Source organism: Chiloscyllium punctatum, chromosome 2 (genome assembly GCF_047496795.1).
Source record: "Chiloscyllium punctatum isolate Juve2018m chromosome 2, sChiPun1.3, whole genome shotgun sequence".
Classification (NCBI taxonomy): domain Eukaryota; kingdom Metazoa; phylum Chordata; class Chondrichthyes; order Orectolobiformes; family Hemiscylliidae; genus Chiloscyllium; species Chiloscyllium punctatum.
Genome location: NC_092740.1, coordinates 76,344,873 through 76,369,159, shown reverse-complemented (window position 1 = coordinate 76,369,159; position 24,287 = coordinate 76,344,873). Strand labels below are relative to the sequence as shown.

The 24,287-nt window shown below is 40.6% G+C and overlaps 1 protein-coding gene across 3 annotated transcripts in view; it reads right to left on the bottom strand.

The window, feature by feature from the left end:
• Positions 1-24,287, bottom strand: part of LOC140485793 (tumor necrosis factor alpha-induced protein 8) — a 131,105-nt gene that overhangs the window by 8,735 nt on the left and 98,083 nt on the right. Inside the window, exon 1 of one of the 3 annotated variants that reach the window (XM_072584304.1) lies at positions 23,516-23,770. The exons of the other annotated variants lie outside the window; for them this stretch is intronic. Coding sequence (XP_072440405.1) covers positions 23,516-23,546 — 31 coding nt within the window. The 5' untranslated portion in view covers positions 23,547-23,770. Of the gene's footprint in view, positions 1-23,515; positions 23,771-24,287 lie in introns of those variants that run through there. 3 annotated transcript variants of the gene reach the window in all.

Here is a 24,287-nt window from a genome sequence, read left to right as displayed (position 1 = left end):
ATGAGCCTTCATGCTCATTTTCCTGTCATCACTGAGACAAGCTGCTTTCACCTCCTTAACTTTGATCTACCCTGACCTTGTCCAAGTCTCAGCGCATCTGTTGCTGAAAGCCTCATATCTTTGTTACATATAGATTTGATCATTCTGGTGCACTCTTGGCTGGCTTCTGATATTGTACTCCAACTAAACCTGAGCTCATACAAATCTCTGTGGATTATATCTTAATTCACAGCACGTCTTATTTCCCTATTACCCATGCTTGCAAGCTTACCGTTTTGATTTCAAGACTCTAATGTTTGTTTGCACATCCCACCAAGGGCCTGACATCTCCGTTAAACCTGTATTCTGCATTCAAGTTCAACCTTCCAAAATGAATCACTTCACACTTTTCCAGGTTGAATTCCATCTGCCACTCATATGCCCAGTTCTGCATCCTGTCAATGTCCTGTTGCAACCTACAAAACCTCTCTACACTATCCACCACCCCACCAACCTTCATATCATCAGAAAACTTACTAACCCACCCTCATCCAAGTCATTTATAAGAATTACAAAAAGCAGAGGTCCGAGAACACATCCCTATGGAATACCGCTGGACATTGAGTTCCAGGCTGAATACTTCCCATCTACTACCTTCCTTTGTCTTCTGTGAGCCAGCCAATTCTGTATCCAGACAGACAGTCAGATTTCCCTGTATCCCACACCTCCTTACTTTCTGAATGAGTCTATTTTGGGGAACCTTATCAAATGTCTTGATAAATCCATGCATACCACATCTACTCCTCTACCTTCATCAATGTGTTTTGTCACATCGTTAAAGAGTTAAATAAGGTTTGTGAGGCATGATCTGTCCTTCACAAAGCAATGCTGACAATCTCTAATCAAACTATAGTTTTGCAAATAAACATAAATCCTATCTCTCAGAATCTTCTCCAATAATTTGTCCACCACAGACATAAGACTGACTGGTCTGTAATTCCCAGGATTATCTCTATTCCCTTTCTTGAACAAGGGAATAACATTTACCACCCTCCAATCGTCTGGCACTACTCCAGTGGACAGTGAGCATGCAAAGATCATCACTAAGGGTGCACCAATTTTTTCCCTCGCTTCCTGAGGTAACCTAGGGTATATTCCATCTGGGCTGAAAATGTGTTGCTGGAAAAGCGCAGCAGGTCAGGCAGCATCCAAGGAACAGGAGAATCGACGTTTCGGGCATCAGCCCTTCTTCAGAAATGAGGAAAGTGTGTCCAGCAGGCTAAGATAAAAGGTAGGGAGGAGGGACTTGGGGGAGGGGCGTTGGGAATGCGATAGATGGAGGGAAGTCAAGGTGAGGGTGATAAGCTGGAGTGGGGTGGGGGCGGAGAGGTCAGGAAGAAGATTGCAGGTGAGGAAGGCGGTGCTGAGTTCGAGGAATTTGACTGAGACAAGGAGGGGGGGGGAGGGGAAATGAGGAAACTGGAGAAATCAGAGTTCATCCCTTGTGGTTGGAGGGTTCCCAGGCAGAAGATGAGGCGCTCTTCCTCCAACCATCGTGTTGCCATGGTCTGGCGATGGAGGAGTCCAAGGACCTGCATGTCCTTGGTGGAGTGGGAGGGGGAGTTGAAGTGTTGGGCTACGGGGTGGTTGGGTTGGTTGGTCCGGGTGTCCCAGAGGTGTTCTCTGAAACGTTCCACAAGTAGGCGGCCTGTCTCCCCAGTATAGAGGAGGCCACATCAGGTGCAGCGGATGCAATAGATGATGTGTGTGGAGTTGCAGGTGAATTTGTGGCAGATATGGAAGTGTCCCTTGGGGCCTTGGAGGGAGGTAAGGGGGGAGGTGTGGGCGCAAGTTTTGCATTTCTTGCGGTTGCAGGGGAAGGTGCCGTGAGTGGAGGTTGGGTTGGTGGGGGGGTGTGGACCTGACGAGGGAGTCACGGAAGGAGTGGTCTTTTCAAAACACTGACAGGGGAGGGGAGGGAAATATGTCTCCGGTGGTGGGGTCCGTTTGGAGGTGGCAGAAATGACGGCGGATGATATGTTGGACATGGAGGTTGGTGGGGTGGTAGGTGAGGACCAGTGGGGTTCTGTCCTGGTGGCAGTTGGAGGGGCGGGGCTCAAGGGCGGAGGAGCGGGAAGTGGAAGAGATGCGGTGGAGGGCATCATCGACTACGTCTAAGGGGAAATTGCGGTCCTTGAAGAAGGAGGCCATCTGGGTGGTACGGTTTTGGAACTGGTCCTCCTGGGAGCAGATGCGGCGGAGACGAAGGAATTGGGAATATGGGATGGCGTTTTTACAGGGGGCAGGGTGGGAGGAGGTGTAGTCTAGGTAGCTATATTCCATCTGGTCCATGGGACTTATCTATCCTTACATGTTTTTCAAAATTTTCAGCACATCCTCCTTCTTAGCATCAACCTATTCAAGCATATCAGCCTGTTTCACACTGTCCTCACATATGATAAAGTCCTTCTCAATAGTGAATACAGAAGCAATGTATTCATTTAGGACCTCCCCTACCTCCTCTGACTCTTGCCGCAAATTCCCTTCACAATCCTTAATCGACCCTACCCCCACTCTGGCCATCCTCTTGTTCCTCACGTAAGTGTAGAATGCCCTAGAGTTTCCTTAATCCTACCTACTAAAGTATTGTCATGTCCCATTCTAACTCTCCTAAGTCCATTCTTCAGTTCCTTCCTGGCTACCTTGTAACCCTCTGAAGCCCTGTCTGATCCTTGCCTCCTTACCTTAAGTAAGCTTCCTTCTTCCTTTTGACGAGACGTTCTACATCCCTTGTCACTCAAGGTTCCTTCACCCTCCCTTCCCTTCTTTGCCTTGGTGGGACAAACCTATCCAGCACTAACAGCAAGTGCTCTCTAAACTACCTCCACATTTCTGTATGCATTTCCCTGAGAACATCTGTTCCCAATTTAGATGCTCCAGCTCCTGTCTAACAATATTGCAATTCCCCCTCCTCTAATTAAATACTTTCCTATACCGTCTGTTCCTATCTCTCTCCAAGACTACAGTATAGGTCAGGGAGTTTTGATCACTGTCATCAAAATGCTCTCCCATTGAGAGATCTGACACCTGGCCTGGTTCATTGCCAAGCACCAAATCCAATATGGCCTCACCTCTTGTCAGCCTATCTACATATTAAGTCAGGAATCCTTCCTGGATTCACCTGACAAAAACTGCTCCATCCAAACTATTTGAACTATGTAGATTCCATCAATATTTAGGAAGCTAAAGTCACCCATGACAACAACCCGGTTACTTCTGCACCTTTCCAAAATCTGCCTCCGAATCTGCTCCTCCATGTCTCTGTTGCTACTGGGGGAGTCTGTAGTTAATTCCCAATAAAGTGATTGCTCCTTTCCTGTTTTTGACTTCAACCTATACTGACTCTGTAGACAAACCCTCCTTGACCACCTCCCTTTCTGCAGCTGTGATACAATCCTTGATTCCAACCTAACTCCCTGTATTCTCTTATCAGGTTCTCATCCATTTTATTCACTATGTCACTGGTACCAATGTGTCCCACGACTTCTGGCTGCTCTCCCTCCCCCTAAAGAATCCTGCAGACTCAATCCCTGACCTTGGCACCCGGGAGGCAACATACCATCTGGGAGTCTCGTTCACAACCACAGAATCTCCTGTCTGTTCCCCTGATTATTGAATCTCCTATAATTTTTGCTCTCCTATTCTTCTCCCCTTCCCTTGTGAGCCATAGAGCCAGGCTCAGTGCCAGAAATCTGGCCCTGGTAGATCGATGCCCCAACAGTATCCAAGATGGTCTACTTGTTGTTGTACTTAACAGTGTACTGTCTGACTGAGCTTTTGATCAGTCTCCTTAGATGGCTTGGTATCATATATTGTTGTATTACACTCTTGTTCAGTGTCTTGGAACATCTTATTCTCATAACAGAAATTGTTAATGCTGTTCAACAGGGAATGTTAGACACATTTTCCTTCTCACTGCCATGCAAACGTAGCAAGTTATCAAGTTCCTTCACAAACATTTGGCATTTCCTCTGCCTAAACTAAGCTTTAGGGCATCTGTCAGCAACAAAATTTACACCCATGGTGTGGACATCATCAACAAATATCATCATTAATTTTTCTACTTCTAAAGATCACCAGATACATATGATAAGCAGACAGGACTTTCCTGCTGACTTTAAAATATGTATCAAATTTAAGGAAAGACATGACTTCACCATTTAACAGGATTTACTAAGCTTCTGTGAAAACTGAATCATCAGGAAATTAAACTTCTCCAAGAAGCATAGAAGGCAAGGCTGTAAAACAGAATAATTAAATTGAATGAAGTTCATCACACAATACATTTGATTTTGGAATTGTCTTTCTCGCATTCTTTTTGTTCTAATTTAAAAATCTGAGGATGAGGTGATGAGGGCCTGAAGATCAAGGGAAAACAGAAAGACAACAAGAGAAATCAACAATGTTATAGAGTCACAGAGATATATAGCATGGAAACAGACCCTTCGGTCCAACCCGTCCGTGCCGACCATATCCCAACCCAATCTAGTCCCACCTGCCAGCACCCGGCCCATATCCCTCCAAACACTTCCTATTCATATATCCATCCAAATGCCTCTTAAGTGTTGCAATTGTACCAACCACGACCACTTCCTCTGGCAGCTCATTCCATACCCGTACCACCCTCTGAGTGAAAATGTTGCCCCTTAGGTCTCTTCTATATCTTTCCCCCCTCACCCTAAACCTATGCCCTCTAGTTCTGGACTCCCCAACCCCAGGGAAAAGACTTTGCCTATTTACCCTATCCATGCCCCTCATAATTTTGTAAACCTCTATAAGGTCACCCCTCAGTCTCTGATGCTCCGGGAAAAACAGCCCCAGCCTGCTCAGCCTCTCCCTATAACTCAAATCCTCCAACCCTGGCAGCATCCTTGTAAATCTTTTCTGAAGTCTTTCAAGTTTCACAACATCTTTCCTATAGGAAGGAGACCAGAATTGCAATCAATATTGCAACACTAGCCTAACCAATGTCCTGTACAGCCGCAACATGACCTCCCAAATCCTGTACTCAATACTCTGACCAATAAAAGAAAGCATACTAAACACCTTCTTCACTATCCTATCTACCTGCAACTCCACTTTCATGGAGCTATGAACCTGCACTCCAAGGTCTGTTTGTTCAGCAACACTCCCTAGGACTTTACCATTAACTGTATCAGTCCTGCTTAGATTTGCTTTCCCAAAATGCGCACCTCGCATTTATTGGAATTAAACTCCATCTGCCACTTCTCAGCCCATTGGCCCATCTGGTCAAGATCCTGTTGTAATCTGAGGTAACCTTCTTCACTGTTCACTACACCTCCAATTTTGGTGTCATCTGCAAACTTACTAACTGTACCTCTTATGCTTGCGTCGTCCAAATCATTTATGTAAATGACAAAAAGTAGAGGACCCAGCACTGATCCTTGTGGCACTCCACTGGTCACAGGTCTCCAGTCTGAAAAACAACCCTGCACCAGCACTCTCTGTGTTCTACCTTTGAGCTAGTTCTATATCCAAATGGCTAGTTCTCTCTGTATTCCATGAGTTCTAACCTTGCTAATCAGTGTCCCATGGGGAACCTTGTCGAACGCCTTACTGAAGTCCATATAGATCACATCTACTGCTCTGCATTATCATCAATCCTCTTTGTTACTTCAAAAAACTCAATCAATTTTGTGAGACATGATTTCCCATGCACAAAGCCATGTTGACTATCCCTAATCAGTCCTTGACACTTGTTTAAAAACTTACTAACTTTGCACTAAAATATGCCATTCTCTCATCATTTCCAATTTGATTGGATTACATTTCTTTATTTTTAAATGAAGCTTTCATTTGGATGAAAATCTTAATTCCTCCGATTGGTCTATGCTTAGACCACACGTTGCGTAATACTGCTAAACATCTTTCCTCCAAACTCAATGGGACTTATTTCACTTGTGGCATGCAATAGGCTGAGGATCTTGCCTGCTTGTCAGGAACTGTGGGCCATCTTGAGGGCTGTGTCACATTTTCCTGCTGCCAATGAACTGTTTCTGCATTTGCGTTACTGTTCTAGATGATTCAATAGAATGCATTCTCTGGAGTAGATTGGATTCTTCAACACTCATCTTTAATGTTAAGTAGTCAGGTGTGATCCAAACAGTTCTCTGGATCTGGAAAGTCATAAGTCTTGGTCAGTACATAACAGCAGGCCTAGTGCTGTTTACAGTTACTGTGTAGTGGGGGTGGGGGGGGAGTAAAAAAGCAAGGGTTTGTAGGTGTTGCTTCAGACTCTGAGAACTATGAGGAATATCTGGTTCATCTCAGACTATTCACATTTTTATGAAAACCAATTTCTTCTGGGACTTCTGGTGTTGATTGGAAGTTCTCCCCAGTTATGGGCTGATGTTCCAATTTGTCAGGATTTCGGTCATTGGGAGTAGCAGGCAAGGAACACAATCTTCCAAAATGGGAAGCAGACTCAACTTAACCTGCTGATGCAAATCAGGTCTTTGAGCAAGTGCCATGCATGTAATTATGGAGGATGTTACAACTTCTGACTGATGGTTTTACCCTACCCAGATTTGTTGCCCAATTCCGACAACAATGAAATGAGATGGCCAGATCCATTGAGGCGTGGGTTCTTTGATTTATACTTATCTTGGTGCTTCTCAGATTTACAGAGATTTTCGTAGAAAGTCTAAAAACTGACCAGGCACATAACTAAAAGTAAATCAGCTTTCATCTTAATTCTCACCTCCTACCCAACAGTGCTCACCAGCAACGATCTCCTCCTTCCATTCGGGAACCCTTAACATCTCTCCTACTGATGTTTACCCCAGTACTAGTCAGACAGTATTCACACTAGTCTCTGCAATGCTCAACTCCTTCCTCAGTCCATTCATCCAGCCACTCCCAACTGCCAGAATTCCTGGCTCTTATTTAGCCAGTCCCAGAAGAGTCAACATTGTTGGAGATGGGAAGCAGGGTTTGATGTTTTGGGGAATGCGAAATGAGTATGCTTCGAGGTTAGGGTGGGGAAAGGGTGAGCTATAAGGGAGTAAGCACTGTTGGGGGAGAGAACAATGTCAAGGAATGAAAGGGTGGGTGCATGATATCAAAGGTGAAGGATGAGCCATGACAGACAATGAGGGATGAAAGATGAAGGAGGGGCAGTACAATATTTGGGATGAGGGAAGGCATGAACTTTGTCACCACTGATTCAAACCGAGGCTGGGATTGGAAAATGCAAAGTTTTCACTGTAGAATGGAAAGTGCATAATTCAAATTATAGACAAGAGTTGGTTTAACACTCAGTGAATAGATGGACTGGGTCAATAACTCCACCATGGTCCATGTTGAGTGGAGCAATAGAATGCATTCTCTGGAGTAGGTTGGATTCTTCAACACTCATCTACCTCTGTTTTCACAGCAAAAATGGGAACACTGTTTCCTACACTGTAATAAATATCCTTTCTAATAATCCCACATCTCTGTTTGGTCAGGTATGGTGTCAATCCGCTGGGATTAGTCAATTTCGAGAATGGAGACTTTATTGCTTATTTTGCTGAGGGGAGGTAGAGAGTGCGAGTGAAGTGCTCATGTAACAGTTTAACACTCTCTGGGTTAATGAAACTGTTCTAAAGGTGGTCAGGATTTGGGCAGAACTTAAACTTCCCAGCTGGCCTGCTCACATTCTCTGAATCAAGGTTAGGGATGCAGAGGGATCAGGAAATAGTTACTTTTGAGCCACAACATTTACTTCTGAGAGAGACCAGGCAATTTCTTTGTGATTGCTTCTGATACCTTTCACAGAAATCTGCAGTAGCTTGGTTTCTTGTAGGTTTCAAGTTGTATGGGGGAGTGGTCTCGTGGAAAGGACACTGGGTTCTGACAGTCCAGACATCATTTGCAAACCAGAGCATGTGTCAACCACAGCCTGTTTCTCAACTCCTTGGTTCTTTCAGTTCCACTTTTCTGGTTTTCTCTCCTTGGTTTTTTATTATCTCCCTTCCTTCCTCTTTTTTCCCTCTGCTGTCCCTTTCTGATACAAATTTTCTCTTTCATTTGCTGCAACGATTGGCCATTTCCAAAAGCAAGTTTATCCAATTATCTATTTGTCTCATCTTTCTCCCTTCACACTATAATTCATTTTCTTTACCTTTTTAATTTTTCTCCTTGCTTTTCTTCAAGTGTCTATTAATAATTTTCTTTCATCTTTCTCCTCTTCCTGGACTGATTTTGCTGACTTATCAGAGGTCACGAGGTTAGTGTGGGCCAATGAAAGACAGAGAGAGAAAAAAAAAACTGAAGTCATGCGAAGAGAGGAACTCGATGGGTAACTGGACCTTTGAGTCTCAGGGTCAGATTTTTGTGGAGTTGGGAAGAATTTGTGCAAAATAAAATAGCAACACCTATAAATCTTAAGAAAGATGTGCAGAATCTTGATCCAGAAGTCTTGTCCTCATTTTTTGAGTAAACCAGTAGGCAGAAAAGAGTAGTGCAAGATTCACACTTAAGAGAGAAACCAAATTCAACAGAGCCATTTGAACTCACTGCTGAGTTCAAACAGACTCCATTTCCACTCTAAGAGTATAACCAAGTGTAACAGCCACAAAATCATGGGGTAGATGTATGTGCACTCAAAGAGTTTGTCTGTCATGACCCACAGCTTTTTTTTTTAAAAGCTGCACTTTTATTTATTTTATTAACTATCCCCTCTTTAAACTGTTGGAAAAAAGTAGCTGCAGCTGTTGGAGAATGTTTCAAAAAAAAACATTTCTTTGCTTGATGGGTCAGTTAAGCCAGTTGGTGCAGTATTTGTTGAAAATCACAACACCAGGTTATACTCCAACAGGTTTAATTGGAAGCACTAGCTTTCGGAGCGCTGCTCCTTCATCAGGTGGTTGCGGAGGATACAATTGTAAGGCACAGAATTTATAGCAAAAGTTTACAGTGTGATGTAACTGAAATTAATCACTGAAAAATACCTTGATTGTCTGTTAATTCTCTCATCTGTTAGAGTGACCATGTTAGTTTCATTTCTTTCATATGTAAATCACAAAATATTTTTTTAAAAAGTTACATTCTCAGCAGCACACAGGGGGCTAACACTTTTAACACATTAACAGTTGGTGTCAGCCCAGATAAAGTTCACCTGCGAATGTAACTTTTTAAAAAAACGTTTTGTGATTTACATATGAAAGAAGTGAAACTAACATGGTCACTCTAACCGATGAGAGAATTAACAGACAATCAAGGTATTTTTCAATGTATAATTTTAGTTACATCACACTGTAAACTTTTGCTATACATTCTGTGTCTTACATTTGTGCACTCCACAACCACCTGATGAAGGAGCAGTGCTCCGACAGCTAGTGCTTCCAATTAAACCTGTTGGACTATAACCTGGTGTGTGATTTTTATCTTCGTACATCCCGTCCAACTCTGGCATTTCCAAATCAGTACTTGTTGACATTTCTTGAAAGACAATTATATCATTACAGGAGCTTGACTGACTTTTAAAAAGCTACAGTTAAATCAGTGAGGGAGAATTGAGTTTGCAAATTAACATAGAACATAGAACAGTACAGCACAGAACAGGCCCTTCAGCCCATGATGTTGTGCCGACCACTGATCCTCATGTATGCACCCTCAAATTTCTGTGACCATATGCATGTCCAGCAGTCTAATAAGTGTCCCCAATGACCTTGCTTCCACAACTTCTGCTGGCAACGCATTCCATACTCTCACAACTCTCTGTGTAAAGAACCCGCCTCTGACATTCCCTCTATAATTTTCTCCAACCAGCTTAAAACTATGACCCCTCGTGTTAGCCATTTCTGCCCTGGGAAATAGTGTCTGGCTTGTTGGGCAACTTTTTCACGCAGAGAGTGGTACGTGTATGGAATGAGCTGCCAGAGGAAGTGGTGGAGGCTGGTACAATTGCAACATTTAAAAGGCATTTGGATGGGTATATGAATAGGAAGGGTTTGGAGGGGTATGGGCTGGGTGCTGGCAGGTGGGACTGGATTGGGTTGGGATATCTGGTTGGCAAGGACGGATTGGACTGAAGGTTCTGTACATGTCTATGACTCTATGACTGCTTGAAGTGTAATAAAAGATTTGCTATTGCTAATCTGGAATAAATACAGATGTTTGTTTGTTTTGATAACAGAATAAACACTTGATTTTTTTTAAAGATTTGAATGGGTTTCAGGAATGGGAGTTTTTTTCACTAGTGTGCAGAGTAATGGTTGCTTTAAATTTTTAGAAGTTTATTTAATTTCAATCTCTACATGGTTTTTGAGGTCTGCCCATATGCCAAGGAGAGTTGGCACTAAATTGGCCTGGAGGATATCAGAAGCTTGTTTGCGTAAAAATATACTAGCCTCAGGAAAAGTGCTACCGAGAAAACCAAACCTAACCATTCTGCCTCAGCATTTGTCTACATCCGTGGTCGTCAAGGATCTGCTCTGTGGTCTATGAACCTGAATCAGCTTTGCAATGCCTCCCCAACATTGTGTGTACAGGGGTGCTTTAAAGTGAGACCAATCTTCAAGATTATGATGCAAGTTACCTGCCTCAGTCGAGAAACTCCAGCCTTTTGTCTCCGAACACAACCTGTCTTCTTATGGTAAACATCCTGGGGAACTTGACAGACAGTGAGAGCAGCTGGATAAGAGCATACAGTCCAACGATGATTGGGGAGGGGTATTATGGCCACAAATGCTGCCAGGCACTCAATAAATTTGAGACATAAGCCAAGAAAATTGCAATCCTTGTGTCAAACAGTAAATGGAATGAAAATCCAGAACGGAAGAGTGCTCAGAATGTGAAAGACCTGGATGGCCGCAGGATTAACGAAGAAATGGAAAAAGAAATTGGGAAACCATGTAAATCATCAACATACGAACGTTGAGGTTCTCAATAAATATCTGTGGGAAGCCTACTGCTGTTTGTTACAAAAGTAAACAGCACTACAGACGATTAAATGGTGCAAAAGTTCAATAAAACCACCGTGGCACCTACTTATTTGCTTGTATAAAGTTAATCTAGACTCCAAATTCCTGTCCCCTTTCACTGCCAGATTAATCTAATTAATTTGTCTGTACCTCCAACTTTGCAAAACGGAAGCTTAAGTCTCAGTGAAACCCTCATAGTGAAGTGCTTTTTTCCCCATTTCTGTTTTTTTTTACTTCAGTTTTCAACTTGATTTATATTTCAACTCAAAGCTCAGTCTAATTGTGTTTATCTGATGCTTTAAATCAAACTTATAAAAATAGTTTATAGTGTCAGAAATATGTTACACACTTTCAGAAACAAAGGGTAACCAATCAGCCATTTTAACTGAAAACGCATTATATTTATTCCTTGAGCTGTAATTATATTTTTCTTTGTCTATGTTTAATTCTGTAATGGAATCACAGACCAAACTATAATTGCATTTTGTGCACAGTCCCTGTGGTATCCTCCAAAAGGATCCTAGGTCTTCACTGAAATTTCTCAATTATAAATTGAAGTTATTTTAAAATTATATCTCATTGCAGAGAACTGTCTCATTTCAGCACACTCTGCATGATTACTTAATTAAAAGAAAGGAATATGCATCTTGTCAGCATTAGCTACTCTTTAACACACCTCTGCGCACAATGGTTGTGGTAATGAGGTGATTGTTTGAATGTCAAATCACAGTGCAATTTGAGAATTTAATTTCAGTCAAAACAAATATGGAAATATCAAACTGGTGTCAGTAAAACAAAAGTGGACATGAATGTACTGGATTGTTTTAAAAACCCTATTCATTCACAGAATGATACTTCAGTCTGCTCAATATGTGACTCTCATCTCCCACCAATAAGATTGACTTTTCATTGTAATCGGAAATGCTCCAACAGGACAAGCAGTGGTGTTAATATCTATATCAAAGAACAAGAACAAAGCAAAGGAAGCACTGAGCTGCAATCTAGGAATTGAGCTACAATCGCGAGTGATAAAATCACACCTTGTAAAGCAAATCTCACAAACATCAGGAAGTGATATTAGAGATGAAAGAATAATAATAGAATCATATCCATCAAACAAATCTCAAATCTTCCCCAGACTCATCAAACTGGATGTTTGTATATAGAGTAGGTTGATACTATTAACAAGGACTCATGAATTCATGAAGTTGTAGTTTCGATTTAGGATAAGTTTCATTTTCACATCCTGATCCCATATCATGTATCGCCCAAGGCCAGATGTGATTTTTAAGTAACCAGTCAATCACTGGGCAGAGTGCATGTTAGCCTAGCAATTAAGGAAAGTGAGTGGTATCTCAAGATTGGGAGGCAAACAGGGTTCCTCATGCCTTGAGCAAGGATATAGTAAGAGAGATCTCACCTTGAGATGCATATGCCTCTGGTGACTTCATTATTGCAGTTCAAGTTTCTACTGTCCATAACTGCCAATGGATGGCTTTTGGCTGCAGATATAGCCAATTTGTGACCAGGGTCACAAATGAGGTGGATAAACAAGTTGTTTGAACCTCTGGTCCTCAGTCTGCCATTGGAAAGCTGACAACAGGCATTGACTAGACTCCTCTGATAGAAGGTACAAACTGCCTGACAAAGAATTTCAGTCAGCGTTTCCCCAATGTCCTCAACAGGCACATAACTGGATACGTGGTGTTCACAAGATCAATTTTCCCACCCTCCCATCTATGAACTCAACTCTGATGCACCATTTAAAAATCTGCCATGAACTTTCTTCGCCTCAAATCAAACATGGGCAGAGAAACCTGCTGCTGCTAATCATATACCACCCATAGATATCGCTATTGCAAATAGGACAAGATGACCATTTGGCTCCTCAGGACTGCTCCACCTTTCGATAAGATCATGGCTAATCCGTTTGTATTTTGAATTCCACATTTCACCTATGGCCAGTAATTCTTGGTTCCATTGACTAACAAGAATTTATTCATCTCTGACTTAAAAATATACAATGACGAATGTGTGCCCTTATTCCAGAAGGACTGCAAAGAAAATCTGGGGAACTGCAGATCAGTAAGCTGAATATCTGTAGTCGGTACGTTACTTGAGAATATTCTGAGATAAGATATACATGCATTTTGAAAGACAAGGTTTGATTAGGAATAGTCTGCATGCCTCTGTGCTTGGGAGATCATGCCTCACAAATTTGTTACAGGTCTTTGATGACATGACCAGGAAGGTTAATGAGGGCAGGACAGAAGATGTAGTCTGTATGGATTTCAGTAAGGCCTTTGAGAAGGTTCCACGTGGTAGGATGCTCTGAAGGTTAGTTCGCATGGAATCCAGGGGGAATTGGCAAATTGGATACACAATTAGCTTGATAGTAGGAAGCAAAGGGTAACAATGGAAGGATGCTTATTGGACTAGAGGCCTGTGACTAATGGAGTACCTCAGGGGTTGGTGCTGGCCCCACTGGTGTTTGTTATCTATATGAATAATTTGGATGAGAATGTCCAAAACATGGTTAGTCAGCTTGCAGATGAGGTATCATGGACAGTGAGGAAGGTTATCAGAAATTGCAGCAGGACCTTGATCAGTTGGGGAAGTAGGCTGAGAAATGGCAATGGAGTTTAGTATAGATAAGTGTGAGGTTTTGCATTTTGGAAAGTCAATCAAGGTAGGAGTTTCATGATGAATGGTAGGGCTTTAAGGGGTGTAGCAAAACTTGGCATTCAGGTTCACAATTCTCTGAAAGTGGAGTCACAGGTAGACAGGGCAGTGAAGAAGGCTTTTAGCACACTGGCCTTCATCAGTCATGGCACTGAGTATAAGAGTTAGGAAGTTATGTTGCAGTTGTATCAGGATGTTGGTAAGGCTGCACTTGGAGTATTGTGTTCAGTTTTCATCACCTCGCTATAGGAAGGATGTTATTAAACTGGAAAGAGTGCAGAAGAAATTTTATAAGATGTTGCCAGGACTCAAAAGTCTGAATTATAGGGAGAGGTGGACAAGCTAGGACTTTTTTCTTCAGAACGTAGGAGACTTGGGGGGGGGACTTTATAGAAGTGTATAAAATCATGAGAGGCATGGATAGGGTGAACAAACTCAGTCTTGTTCTCAGGGTTGGGGAACGAAGGCATAGAGGACAAAAGTTTCAGGTTAGAGGGTAAAAAATAAAAGTGAACTTGACAGTAACATTATTACCCTTCAATCTGCTAAACTCCTAGTGGAAATGAGTCCAACCTATCCTTAGAAAACAAACCTCTCATTCCAGATGTCAAGCCTGTCAAACCATTTCCGAACTTTCTCCCTTAGCTATTGTGTCAGTATCCTTGCATATTGCATATGCACTTGGAGAAAGCATCAAGGACAACAGTGGTGTACCCCAACATCCGTTATCAAAATTAGTTTGGCACTATGACTGCAGGTTGAATGGGTGAATTCTGAAGTATGAAGTTACCAGATTGAGCTCATTGCAGAAGAGACAAATTGTTGCAGCAATCTAGGAAAAAATAATAAACATGTTCAGACATGTTGGTGACATAACGCCAGGGCAGGTGGGACTTGAACATGGACCTTCTGACCCAGAGTTAGGGTCAGGGCTCTAATGCTACAATCTATGATATTTGTACAAAATTAGCGTTAAAATCAGTTCAGCTGTTGGCTTTGCAAAAGTAGTAAGTTGTGTTAAATAATTTGCCTGTCACTTATGCAAGTAAAACTCTTTAATATATTAGAGATGCATGATGTGCCAAATCACCAACTTCAAATCTGCATGTTATAGAACTAAGGAAGATGGTTGTAGTTATTGGACAGTCAGAGTCACAGGACATCACTACAGGAGATTCTCAGGGGAAATACTTTTAATCAAACTGTCCAGAGTTGTACTGACATGTCACTGGAGCAAGTGGGACTTGAACCCAGGCCTCCTAGTCCAGATATATGAAGACATTACCACTGCACCACAGGAGCCCTAGTTCTTCAGAGCAGTGCTTTCAGTCTGACCATCTTCAGCTGTCTCATCAACAACTTTCTCTCCATTATAAGGTCAAAGTGGGGATGTTTGCTGGTAACTGTACAATGTTCAGGATCGTCAGATACTGAAGCAGTCTGTGGACAACATCTAGGCTAGGTTGGCAAGTACAGGCAAATGTCTGGTAATGGCCATCTCCAGCATGAGAGAATCTAATTCGTACACTATGATATACAATTGCATTACCATGCCAGAATCATGACCACCACCATCAACCCAACCCTACCCCAAAACTGTCAACATGCTGTGAGTTACCATTGTGCAGGATCCAAACTTGACATATAGATATGCAGGCTGCAAGAGCAAGCCAGAGGCTATGGATTGGGGTTGAAAAATGTGATGCTGGAAAAACACTGCAGGCGAGGCAGCATCCGAGGAGCAGGAGAATCAACGTTTCGGGCATAAGCCCTTCTTCAGGAAGAGTATTGAATAACTCATCTCTTGTTTCCCAAACTCTGATCATTATCTACCTGGTTTGATTCAGGAATATGATGAAATACTCACCTCTTTCCTGGCAGAATGTAGCTCCAACAAGAAGCTTGACATCGTCCAGGACAAAGCAGCCCACTGACAAGTAAGCCGATCATTACATCCAACTTTCAAACCTCTTTAATCAAAACACTGTGGCAGCTATGTGTAGCATCTACAAGATACACTATTGCAACATGCCATTCAATAATGCCTTCCAAACGCTCAGTCTCTACAATTTGAAGAACTTGCACAGAAAACGCATGGAATATTAACCCATACTTACCATGTGACTATTAATATTGTTGCGAATTATTGGTTCTAGAAGCTTTTCCACACTTCTGTTAAACTCACTTGCATGTAGTTACTGAGCTTAACTTTGCACTGTTTTGTTGAATAAAGGTTTAACATTACAACGCTTCAGTCCTCTGGCATTACCTCTGAAACTAAGGAAAATTTGGCATAGTGTGCTGCCACAATTCTTACCCTCATTTCTTCATTATCCTTGGATGCATCTCATCTGGTCCCCATGTCTAATCAACTTTAATACAGGTATTCTATACCAGCTCCTCATCAGTTTTAAACCCTCCATATGTCTGAGCCATCTCCTCTATTATCTTAACCTGCACAGCATATTCTTTCCCAATAAAGACCAATAGAAAGTAAACATACAACGCCTCAGCCATAAACCCTGCTCATTCACAAATCTCCAAATCAGCTTCATTCCTTATTTTACTTTTTTTTATTTCATAGTGACTGAAGATTTTCAGATTTCCTTTTTATGTAAGGTGTCAGTCTCTTGTCAGTTTCTTTCTTTGCTTCTCTTTTCTTGTTTTCGAATTGTCCTCTGAACCTTCTATATGCAGCCTGGTTTTTCATTATACTAGTGACCTGACAGTTTTCATAGCACATTTCTTCTTCTTTACATTAATCTTTATTTCATTTGTCACCCAGGGGGTTGCAAATTTTCTTGTCCTAGGAATGTTAATGCTTCTTGGCTCCTTTTTACCCCTCACTATCCCATGTTTTTGTCCCTGCTGCATCAAGCTTATCTACCCCATCCCTTCCCTTTCCCTCTCCTCATTCTCCATTTCCCCTGTCATGCTGCATACAGCACTTGATAGATAGGAAAAGACAGAGGAGTGAAGGAATGCAGGGGTGAGTGGTATATTTTGGGGAACACCTGACTTATTTATATTCACAGTTAGGAAACATCTGAGGATATTAGCATTTGCAAACTTAACGTCTTGACTTAAGTTTGTAATTATGATCCTCAAATTAATCTAATTAAGTAATCTAATCTAATCTAATTTAAAAAAATTAAAATTTGAGCATTCTGAGAGTAAGCAATGAAAGTTTTCAAACTAAGTATAGGAATGGTGGGATTACCACTGTAGATTCCTCTGGAGCCATTCATGGACACTTCAAGTTCTAAATTTTAGGATAATTCAACTCACAGGATGTTGTGGTGCACATTGTAACCAATTGCTCAGTATTGAACACTATTCTGAGGAAGGGAAACCAGAGCCCAGATATCTAGGTGTTAATTTCCCTACTTTCATGTGTAATAGTCTAAAGTTTGCTTCAAGCAGACATGTAGGATCGGTCTTATTTGTCCTGATCCGTTGCCATTCTTGCCTGCCATTTTGGGGGCCTTACAAAATAATGTGCCACATGGTCAAACTTAAGCCCTAATGAGCTTAATGATCCAAGGTCAAGAATTTAGACTTCCTTACAAATAATCATCATTGCATGATTAACATTTCCCACTTCAACTTACAGCCAAATGAGAAAATTAGGTAGCATCAAATTACCAGCAAATGCAGAAGTGAGATGCAGTCTAGTCATTTGTGAACTATTGTTGAATCTCAAACATTTTAAAATGAAGTGCAATTAAGTTCTCCATAACTGTCCATTCTGTGCAAACTAGTTCATCTAGCTACCATCTTCAGACCATACAAACAAAATGTATTTATTTTAGGTACAATTTTACAACAGGCAAGCAGGATTAAAAAAAAAATTCCTGATTCCTGAATCACAGCTTTTACAACACACTTAAAACAAAAACTTTCAGATAAATGCATTTTTTTCAAAAAAACCCACTAAATAACATGTTAGGACCAGCCATAATATCATTTGTATGGACCCAGTCCACACTGACTAGTGTATCAATCTTTCTTAGGCAGAGGAATATCAATAAAGGATTTTATGGGAGGTGAACGAGTCAACTGAAATTATTTAAAAGTCTTTCAAAAATAATGTTTAACTATACCAAAGTTAATCTTTTATAAATGATCCCAATAAATCGTAGTTTTCCAAAGCAATTAAAAATATGGTGCAAAACTGATAGTATTTGAGTATTGCTGAAAATAGGTACATTTTGTCAAAGCTTTTTTGTCTTACAGTCATCCAGAATCTAATTAAAGTTCACTTGGTACTCTCCTTCATTTACTTGAGATGTTATTTTCCTTTTACATTGACATACAAGATGAAAAGCTTCAAAAAAAATGTGTCCTTTTTCTACAATACTCAAGTTCTGTTCTACCAAGTGACTATTATAACTACTGGCAAAAATGAACACTTGTTTCAGAGTTCTGTTTTGTTACGACTGACATGTTTTTTTAAAAAATACCTATGCAGTAAAGGAAATTATCATGAAGCATCCATGCCCAGGCAACAGATGTTATTTGTCACAAAAGCTTTTTCCTTCCAGTTTCACTGAAAGCAGAAATGTGATTTGCCATAAATCTTATGACTTGTTGCTTTGTGGGTCCGTTAAAAATATCGACAGAAACACATTTACTAGCTTAAGGACAAGTCAGAGGTTTGGTATCAAGTAAAATTCCTATCCCAAAAATCTGTCTTTACTATATTCCTTGGCTCAATATATGTATAATCACACTCAGTTTTTCACTGTTGGTTAAGATTAGGAGCTTTGTGTTATCATTTCATTTCTGAAGCTCATTATTAACATTGCTTTTGTGTTTTGTGTACAAAAGTACATGTTCTTCTGGCCAATTTAATGCTAATTTAGCTTCACGTGATTGCAGACATTCTGTATTGTTTTTAACAGAATGGGTTACAGATACTTTCATGGCTTCAACCGGGAGTTTATCAAGCATCTGATGAACCAGGCCTTACAAGGATTTGAGCTCATTCTTTAGAGTACCAAGTTTAACTATGGAGCAGTATATTGGGTTTAAGTGTTCTTTCTCCTGCTCACTGATAGAAAGAAATTATTCTGGAAGTCTCAACAGAGACAGTTTAGAGTAAGAAGGAGTCTATGAATTGTTATTTTATACTGTAGTGAAAGAACTTGCCTTGACTGCCAACAATATAGTTTTATTAAAATCATTGGTACAATAGAACCTAGATCACCTCACCCTATGGGCAGCATGCATCCTATTTTTGAGTTATGATGGCATTTGCAACCACAGCGCATCCAAGACTTTCCTATTATTCCACAAGTGCATAGGTAGATACAATTCCACATAAACAATGGATGGCGCAGTAAAGAATCTCAGAGCCTTACGTTTTAACACAAAGGCTAATGTATTTATTTTAAGGGACAAAAGGAAGACCAGACACCATAAGAAAATAAGGAAATGAGAAATTAATGCTGCCAGTACAACTGTTGACGCCAGATTGTATGGAAGCAGGAGCATCGAGTTAAGAAGCCTCATGACCCAGCAGATCTTTAAAAAGCCCACCCTGTCATAATTTATTCCAAGCAAGAGGTGGAATGGAGTGCAGCTTGCTACCTCAACAGGAAGGTCAAGTTGGAAATGGAGGTGGCTGGATGACAAGGACGCAAGACTAAAGTACCCTTTTATTAGATATTCTCCACATTTTAATAATGCATGTCAGAATTCAAACTCTCACCAACCATCATTGCCCTCAATGCCTTCTCATATTCCCCATTCCTGTGCCACCACCACCCTCATAAGCTCTATGCCCTCTTCTGCTTCCACCATATTTCCCATGACAACTCCATGATCCCACACTCATTCTTCATGCCACCTGCATGATGCCCATTGCACAATATATTCTTGAAATGCACTCCCCTACCCACGATGGGAAGAACTCAGGAACCACTTGAAAATGAAAATATTTTAGAAACCAAAGAACACTCTGCCACACATAATACTGAAAAAGTCTGTCATTCATGAAAGACATTCAAAACTTGTAAATTTTCTCAAGTGAGCAACTTATTGTAAAACAAACCAGAATCTATATTACTAGTCACAAAGACAGCTGATGCTTTAATAACCTCTTAAAACTGTCAATTAGTATGAAGTTCTGAAGGTCTTCAAGCTCATCTAAAATAATAATAATAATAATAATAATAATAATAATAATGAAGTTCATTCAAATTTTAAGTCAGGTAGCCATTTTTTTCCCGTGTTACATCAGATCCTCGGTCAATCAAAGCTGTTAAGGAGCAGCATTGTTTTCCTCTAAATGATGGATGGAGTCTTTAATTATTTTCTAAAAGGGCTCTTGGTACTTAGCTAACTTTAAATTATTGCACTAGAGATCCCAATCAGTGCAGTTAAAACACATCTAAATTATAACATAGCCTCTATCCACTGAAACTGAAAGAATAAATGTTTATTTTTTTTCAAAACAAGTTCATGAAACAGGAGGAGCTCGACTTCAATAAAACAGTGTGATGCGGTAGGAGCTAAATTGCTCAGGCCAACAACGGAGACAACTAGGGCAGAAATTTAGTGAATGGGAAGATCTTCCACATGCTTATTCCCTTCTACCCTCAAAAAATGTCAGAAACGTTATTCGGGGTGGAAATACCAGAATTATATCTTCTCATCATTTTTACAGGGCTGTTAAACAGTCATGATTCTGCAAATGTGCATGCCTTGATCCCTCTACTGGACTACAAGTTAGACATTACTGATTAAAAGGACGTTCCTCCCTCAAGTGACTCACTGCCATTGACAGACACTAAACAAAGCTGCATTACAACATTATTTCAGTGAGCCACCACACACTGCAGCACAGAGGAACCACGAAGAGCAGAAGAAAATCAACTATATAGTATATTCAAAAAGAACAGGTACCCAATGAACACAGTCTGCTGATTTCTCAGCAACAAGCCTAAACAAGCAGACAAAACTCATCCAGAAACCCTAGCCACTCTCCCCTACAAGGACATCTGTGAAATGACTGCCAGACTACTCAAACCTTTTGGCATCATGGTAGCCCACAACCCCACTAACACACCTAAAACAGCAGGTAATGAATTTGAAAGACCCTATACAGACAACAAGCAAAACTAACGTCATTTACAAAATACCTTGGAAAAATTATGACAAACACTACATTGGACAAACAGGCAGAAAACGAGTCACTAGGCAACATCAACATCAACTAGCCACAAAAAAGTCATGACCCATTCTCACTAGTATCTTCACACACAGGGATGAGGAAGGACAATACTTCGACCACATGTACGTGAATTCCTAGAAGCATAGCATTGCAACTGGAACTCTATCAACAAACACATCAACGTACATTTCAGGGAGCCATTTATCACGCTCTGAGAAAAAGAACAGGATATGACATCACCACAGGATATGACATCACCAACCCAAGGAAACCAATACACATAAATAGAAAGCGAGTTACTAACAACAATGCTTCACCAGAGGTGAATGATGATGTTACCTAGTATGGTGATGAAACATCTGAAACAAACTTACATCTAAAGCAAACTTCCCTCCACTACACTAATTCAAATTTCACATCATTCTGACCCATGATCAGCTTTATATCAAAACATGAAAGGTAAATAGTAGTCAGTATACCAATATGCACCTGGAGAGAAAGGTGACACTGAAGCTGCTAAATTAAAAATGGAGGATAATATAAACATTAAGCTTAGACGGCATCAGAACAAAAAGGTCTAAAATTAACATTTCAAGTTGTTGCTCTTTCATTAGGATCAGAGATTATTAGAGACATACAGCTTCTAAAAGAGGAACAGAGCCATGGGGAACAAGGTACCAAAATCTGTAATTAGAGTGTAGTAGGTGTGTAAATAATGAAATTCAAGTAATTTTAACAGCACTAAAAATATGCATTGACAAAGTAACTTTGTCATTTACAATTAGTTGAAGGTTAAAGAAGACATTTGGCATTAACAATGTCACAGTAGGTCAGCGAGTCAGAGATATACAGCACAGAAACAGACTCTTTAGTCTAACTCATCCATGCTGACCAGATACTGGTGACATTTTACGCTTCCCTGTCAGCATGTTTGCAGCTAGAATCTGATATAATTCGCCAGTTGACTTTCTCACAACATTACCAGCCTCCCATCCACCCCTCCCCCACCCCCACCTATCCACGATTTTATGGAAAATAAGTGGGGCCCATGCAGGATGTAAGTAGTTGTTTGGTCGTGCAGATATTGACACTATTGCTGGAAAGCAAAACATGCAAGATAAAAGGATGGTTTTCCCCTTCAACTGATATTCTTGCAAATTGCCTTGATGAATGCAAGATTAAAGCTTCAACAAAATGTCACCTTTTTCAGCAGTACCCCGGAGGGGGGTGCAATTACTGTTTACTTACAATTCTCTGGCAGCAGAGGGAGTTCAAGGAAAGTGGGTTGCAGGGATAATGAAGAGGGATGTCTGGCTGATTATATTGCCCAGGATGGAAAATAGGGTCACCTCTTTAACTGTCACCCTTTACAGATCAGATGCTTCCACTCCCTCCCCAGTGACACATGCCCACTTGGCTTTTTCATCACAAGGCACATCCACCCTATCTTTCACACACACCCACACTACTTCCACTCTCGTCTCTGCTGTTAGACCCTGCTCTGTGGGTTCTGGGTATAGATGAAAGTGAGGGTGGACATCATGCCTCGAGTCAATTGACTGCAAGGCAGTTGGCATTGATGGAGAAAGCCAGCCATCCAATAACCCCTTCACAAATGATGTTACTTCTCAAGTAATATATTTCAGCCTTGCCCATGAAGAAGTTAGTGTTTTTGCTAAACGTTTAAAACTGTAGAACTTGAACTTGTAAAACGTTAGCCAAAGAAATCGCAGCACATACAGAAAACAACTTTCAAATTACAGTTGAACTTTTAATGGTCAAGTGCAGCACAAATTCCAAAGTTTATCTTTACACAGTTGCCTTGTGTAACCTAGACTGTTCTTAACAACGTTCCTCAGCAGTGACAGCAGGGAGCTGGAGAGTAAAATGAGCTCCACACTCACACAGCCTTCAATTCATGTTTTACTTATTTCGTTTAAAAGGGCTGACAGGACAATCAGTTCTTTATAGCGTTTGGAAATTGAAAGCAGATTAACTGAACTGTCAGATTGGTATCTTTCCATCAGACCTTTAGTATTAATATTCAATGTACATTATTGAAGCACAGCACCACCGTTTGCCATTTTCCAACCCAAAAGTAAAGGGCCCTGTGAAGCTGTAGCAATACTGTGCATCCTGCTATTTAATTTAAAAGAAACAAGAATATCTAAAAGCCTGGAAAATTGTGATTTATAACTGGGTATTACCAAAATGTTAATGTCGCCATACAAGAGGATTGTCTTGCTGCAGTACACATTTCTCTACATAAAACACTTCCATTAAGTAAATAGTTAGATTCTAAGAAACATCACGTTTCAAGGCTTTTATTCTATTATAATTTTTAAGCACTAGTTCCACACAACATTACTGATATTACAGAAATTCACTGAAGGAATGAACCTTTGTTTGAAACAATGCCATCACATTGAAATGCTGCCAAAGTTCAATGCAACTTTCCCCTGCCACTGAGCAAAGAAAAAATTTACCAGCAGCAAAATATATTAAAAATCATGAAATAACTAATTCTGTAGGAGACTACTTCATCCACAATACACTTTCTCAGAGATCTTTCTCAAATTAAAGGTTTAAGTACCCCAACTGCAGAAATTCAGACTCAGAAATATTTCACATTTTTTAATATTTATATATTTGCATCATCTGCAAACTCCAGCTAAAAGAGACAGCATACCTTCATTCAACTCATCAGTTGTTGACTCCATTGTAAAAATGAAATTAAATGAAGAGTAGTCACACACAATTTCAGGCTGGAAACGCTAGATCTTCCTAAGTTGTGCGCACTCAAAACAGCCAGAAAAGCACATGAAAACTAAAATCAGGAACTTCCTGCCCCTTTTTGACCGCCTTCTTCAGGGAAGTGTTCAAAAAACAATGATTTCTCAGTTAGTTATGCCAACTTTTACTTTATAATTCTTAAATGATCCTCCCTCTCTAACTCACTAGGGTGGAGTCAAATCAACGTGTTTGCACTCATCTCTTCAAACATGTGAGAGGCCAGCCAGAGAACACAGCAAGTTGTGTCTTACTTTAGCAGTTTCATTACTGCAGAACAGGCACTTAACAATTTTCAAGGAAATAGATCACATTCTTTTATAGCTAACTTACACCACACCTAATATAACCCAGCCAAAACCACTTGGAATCACAACAGCATTCCTCCCCACAGTCTGTAGGAACTCAAATACTAAATTCCAATCAGTTTTGTTCACTAATGATAGCCATTCTGTCAATCACTGAAAAAGGTTTATTTCCTCCCATTTTCTAACTATGCAGTGATTTTAATCTACCAAGCAGCATGATTGGATTTGATACCCTTGTTGTACACTGTCTGGTTTTACTTACTGTTGAGAGTGGTCTGTTCAATTTCCTGCCAAGCAGGTTAGGTTAAAATTATGCCACATGATTCAAGAGCTCACACCAAATTAAACAAGGATTATAATGCT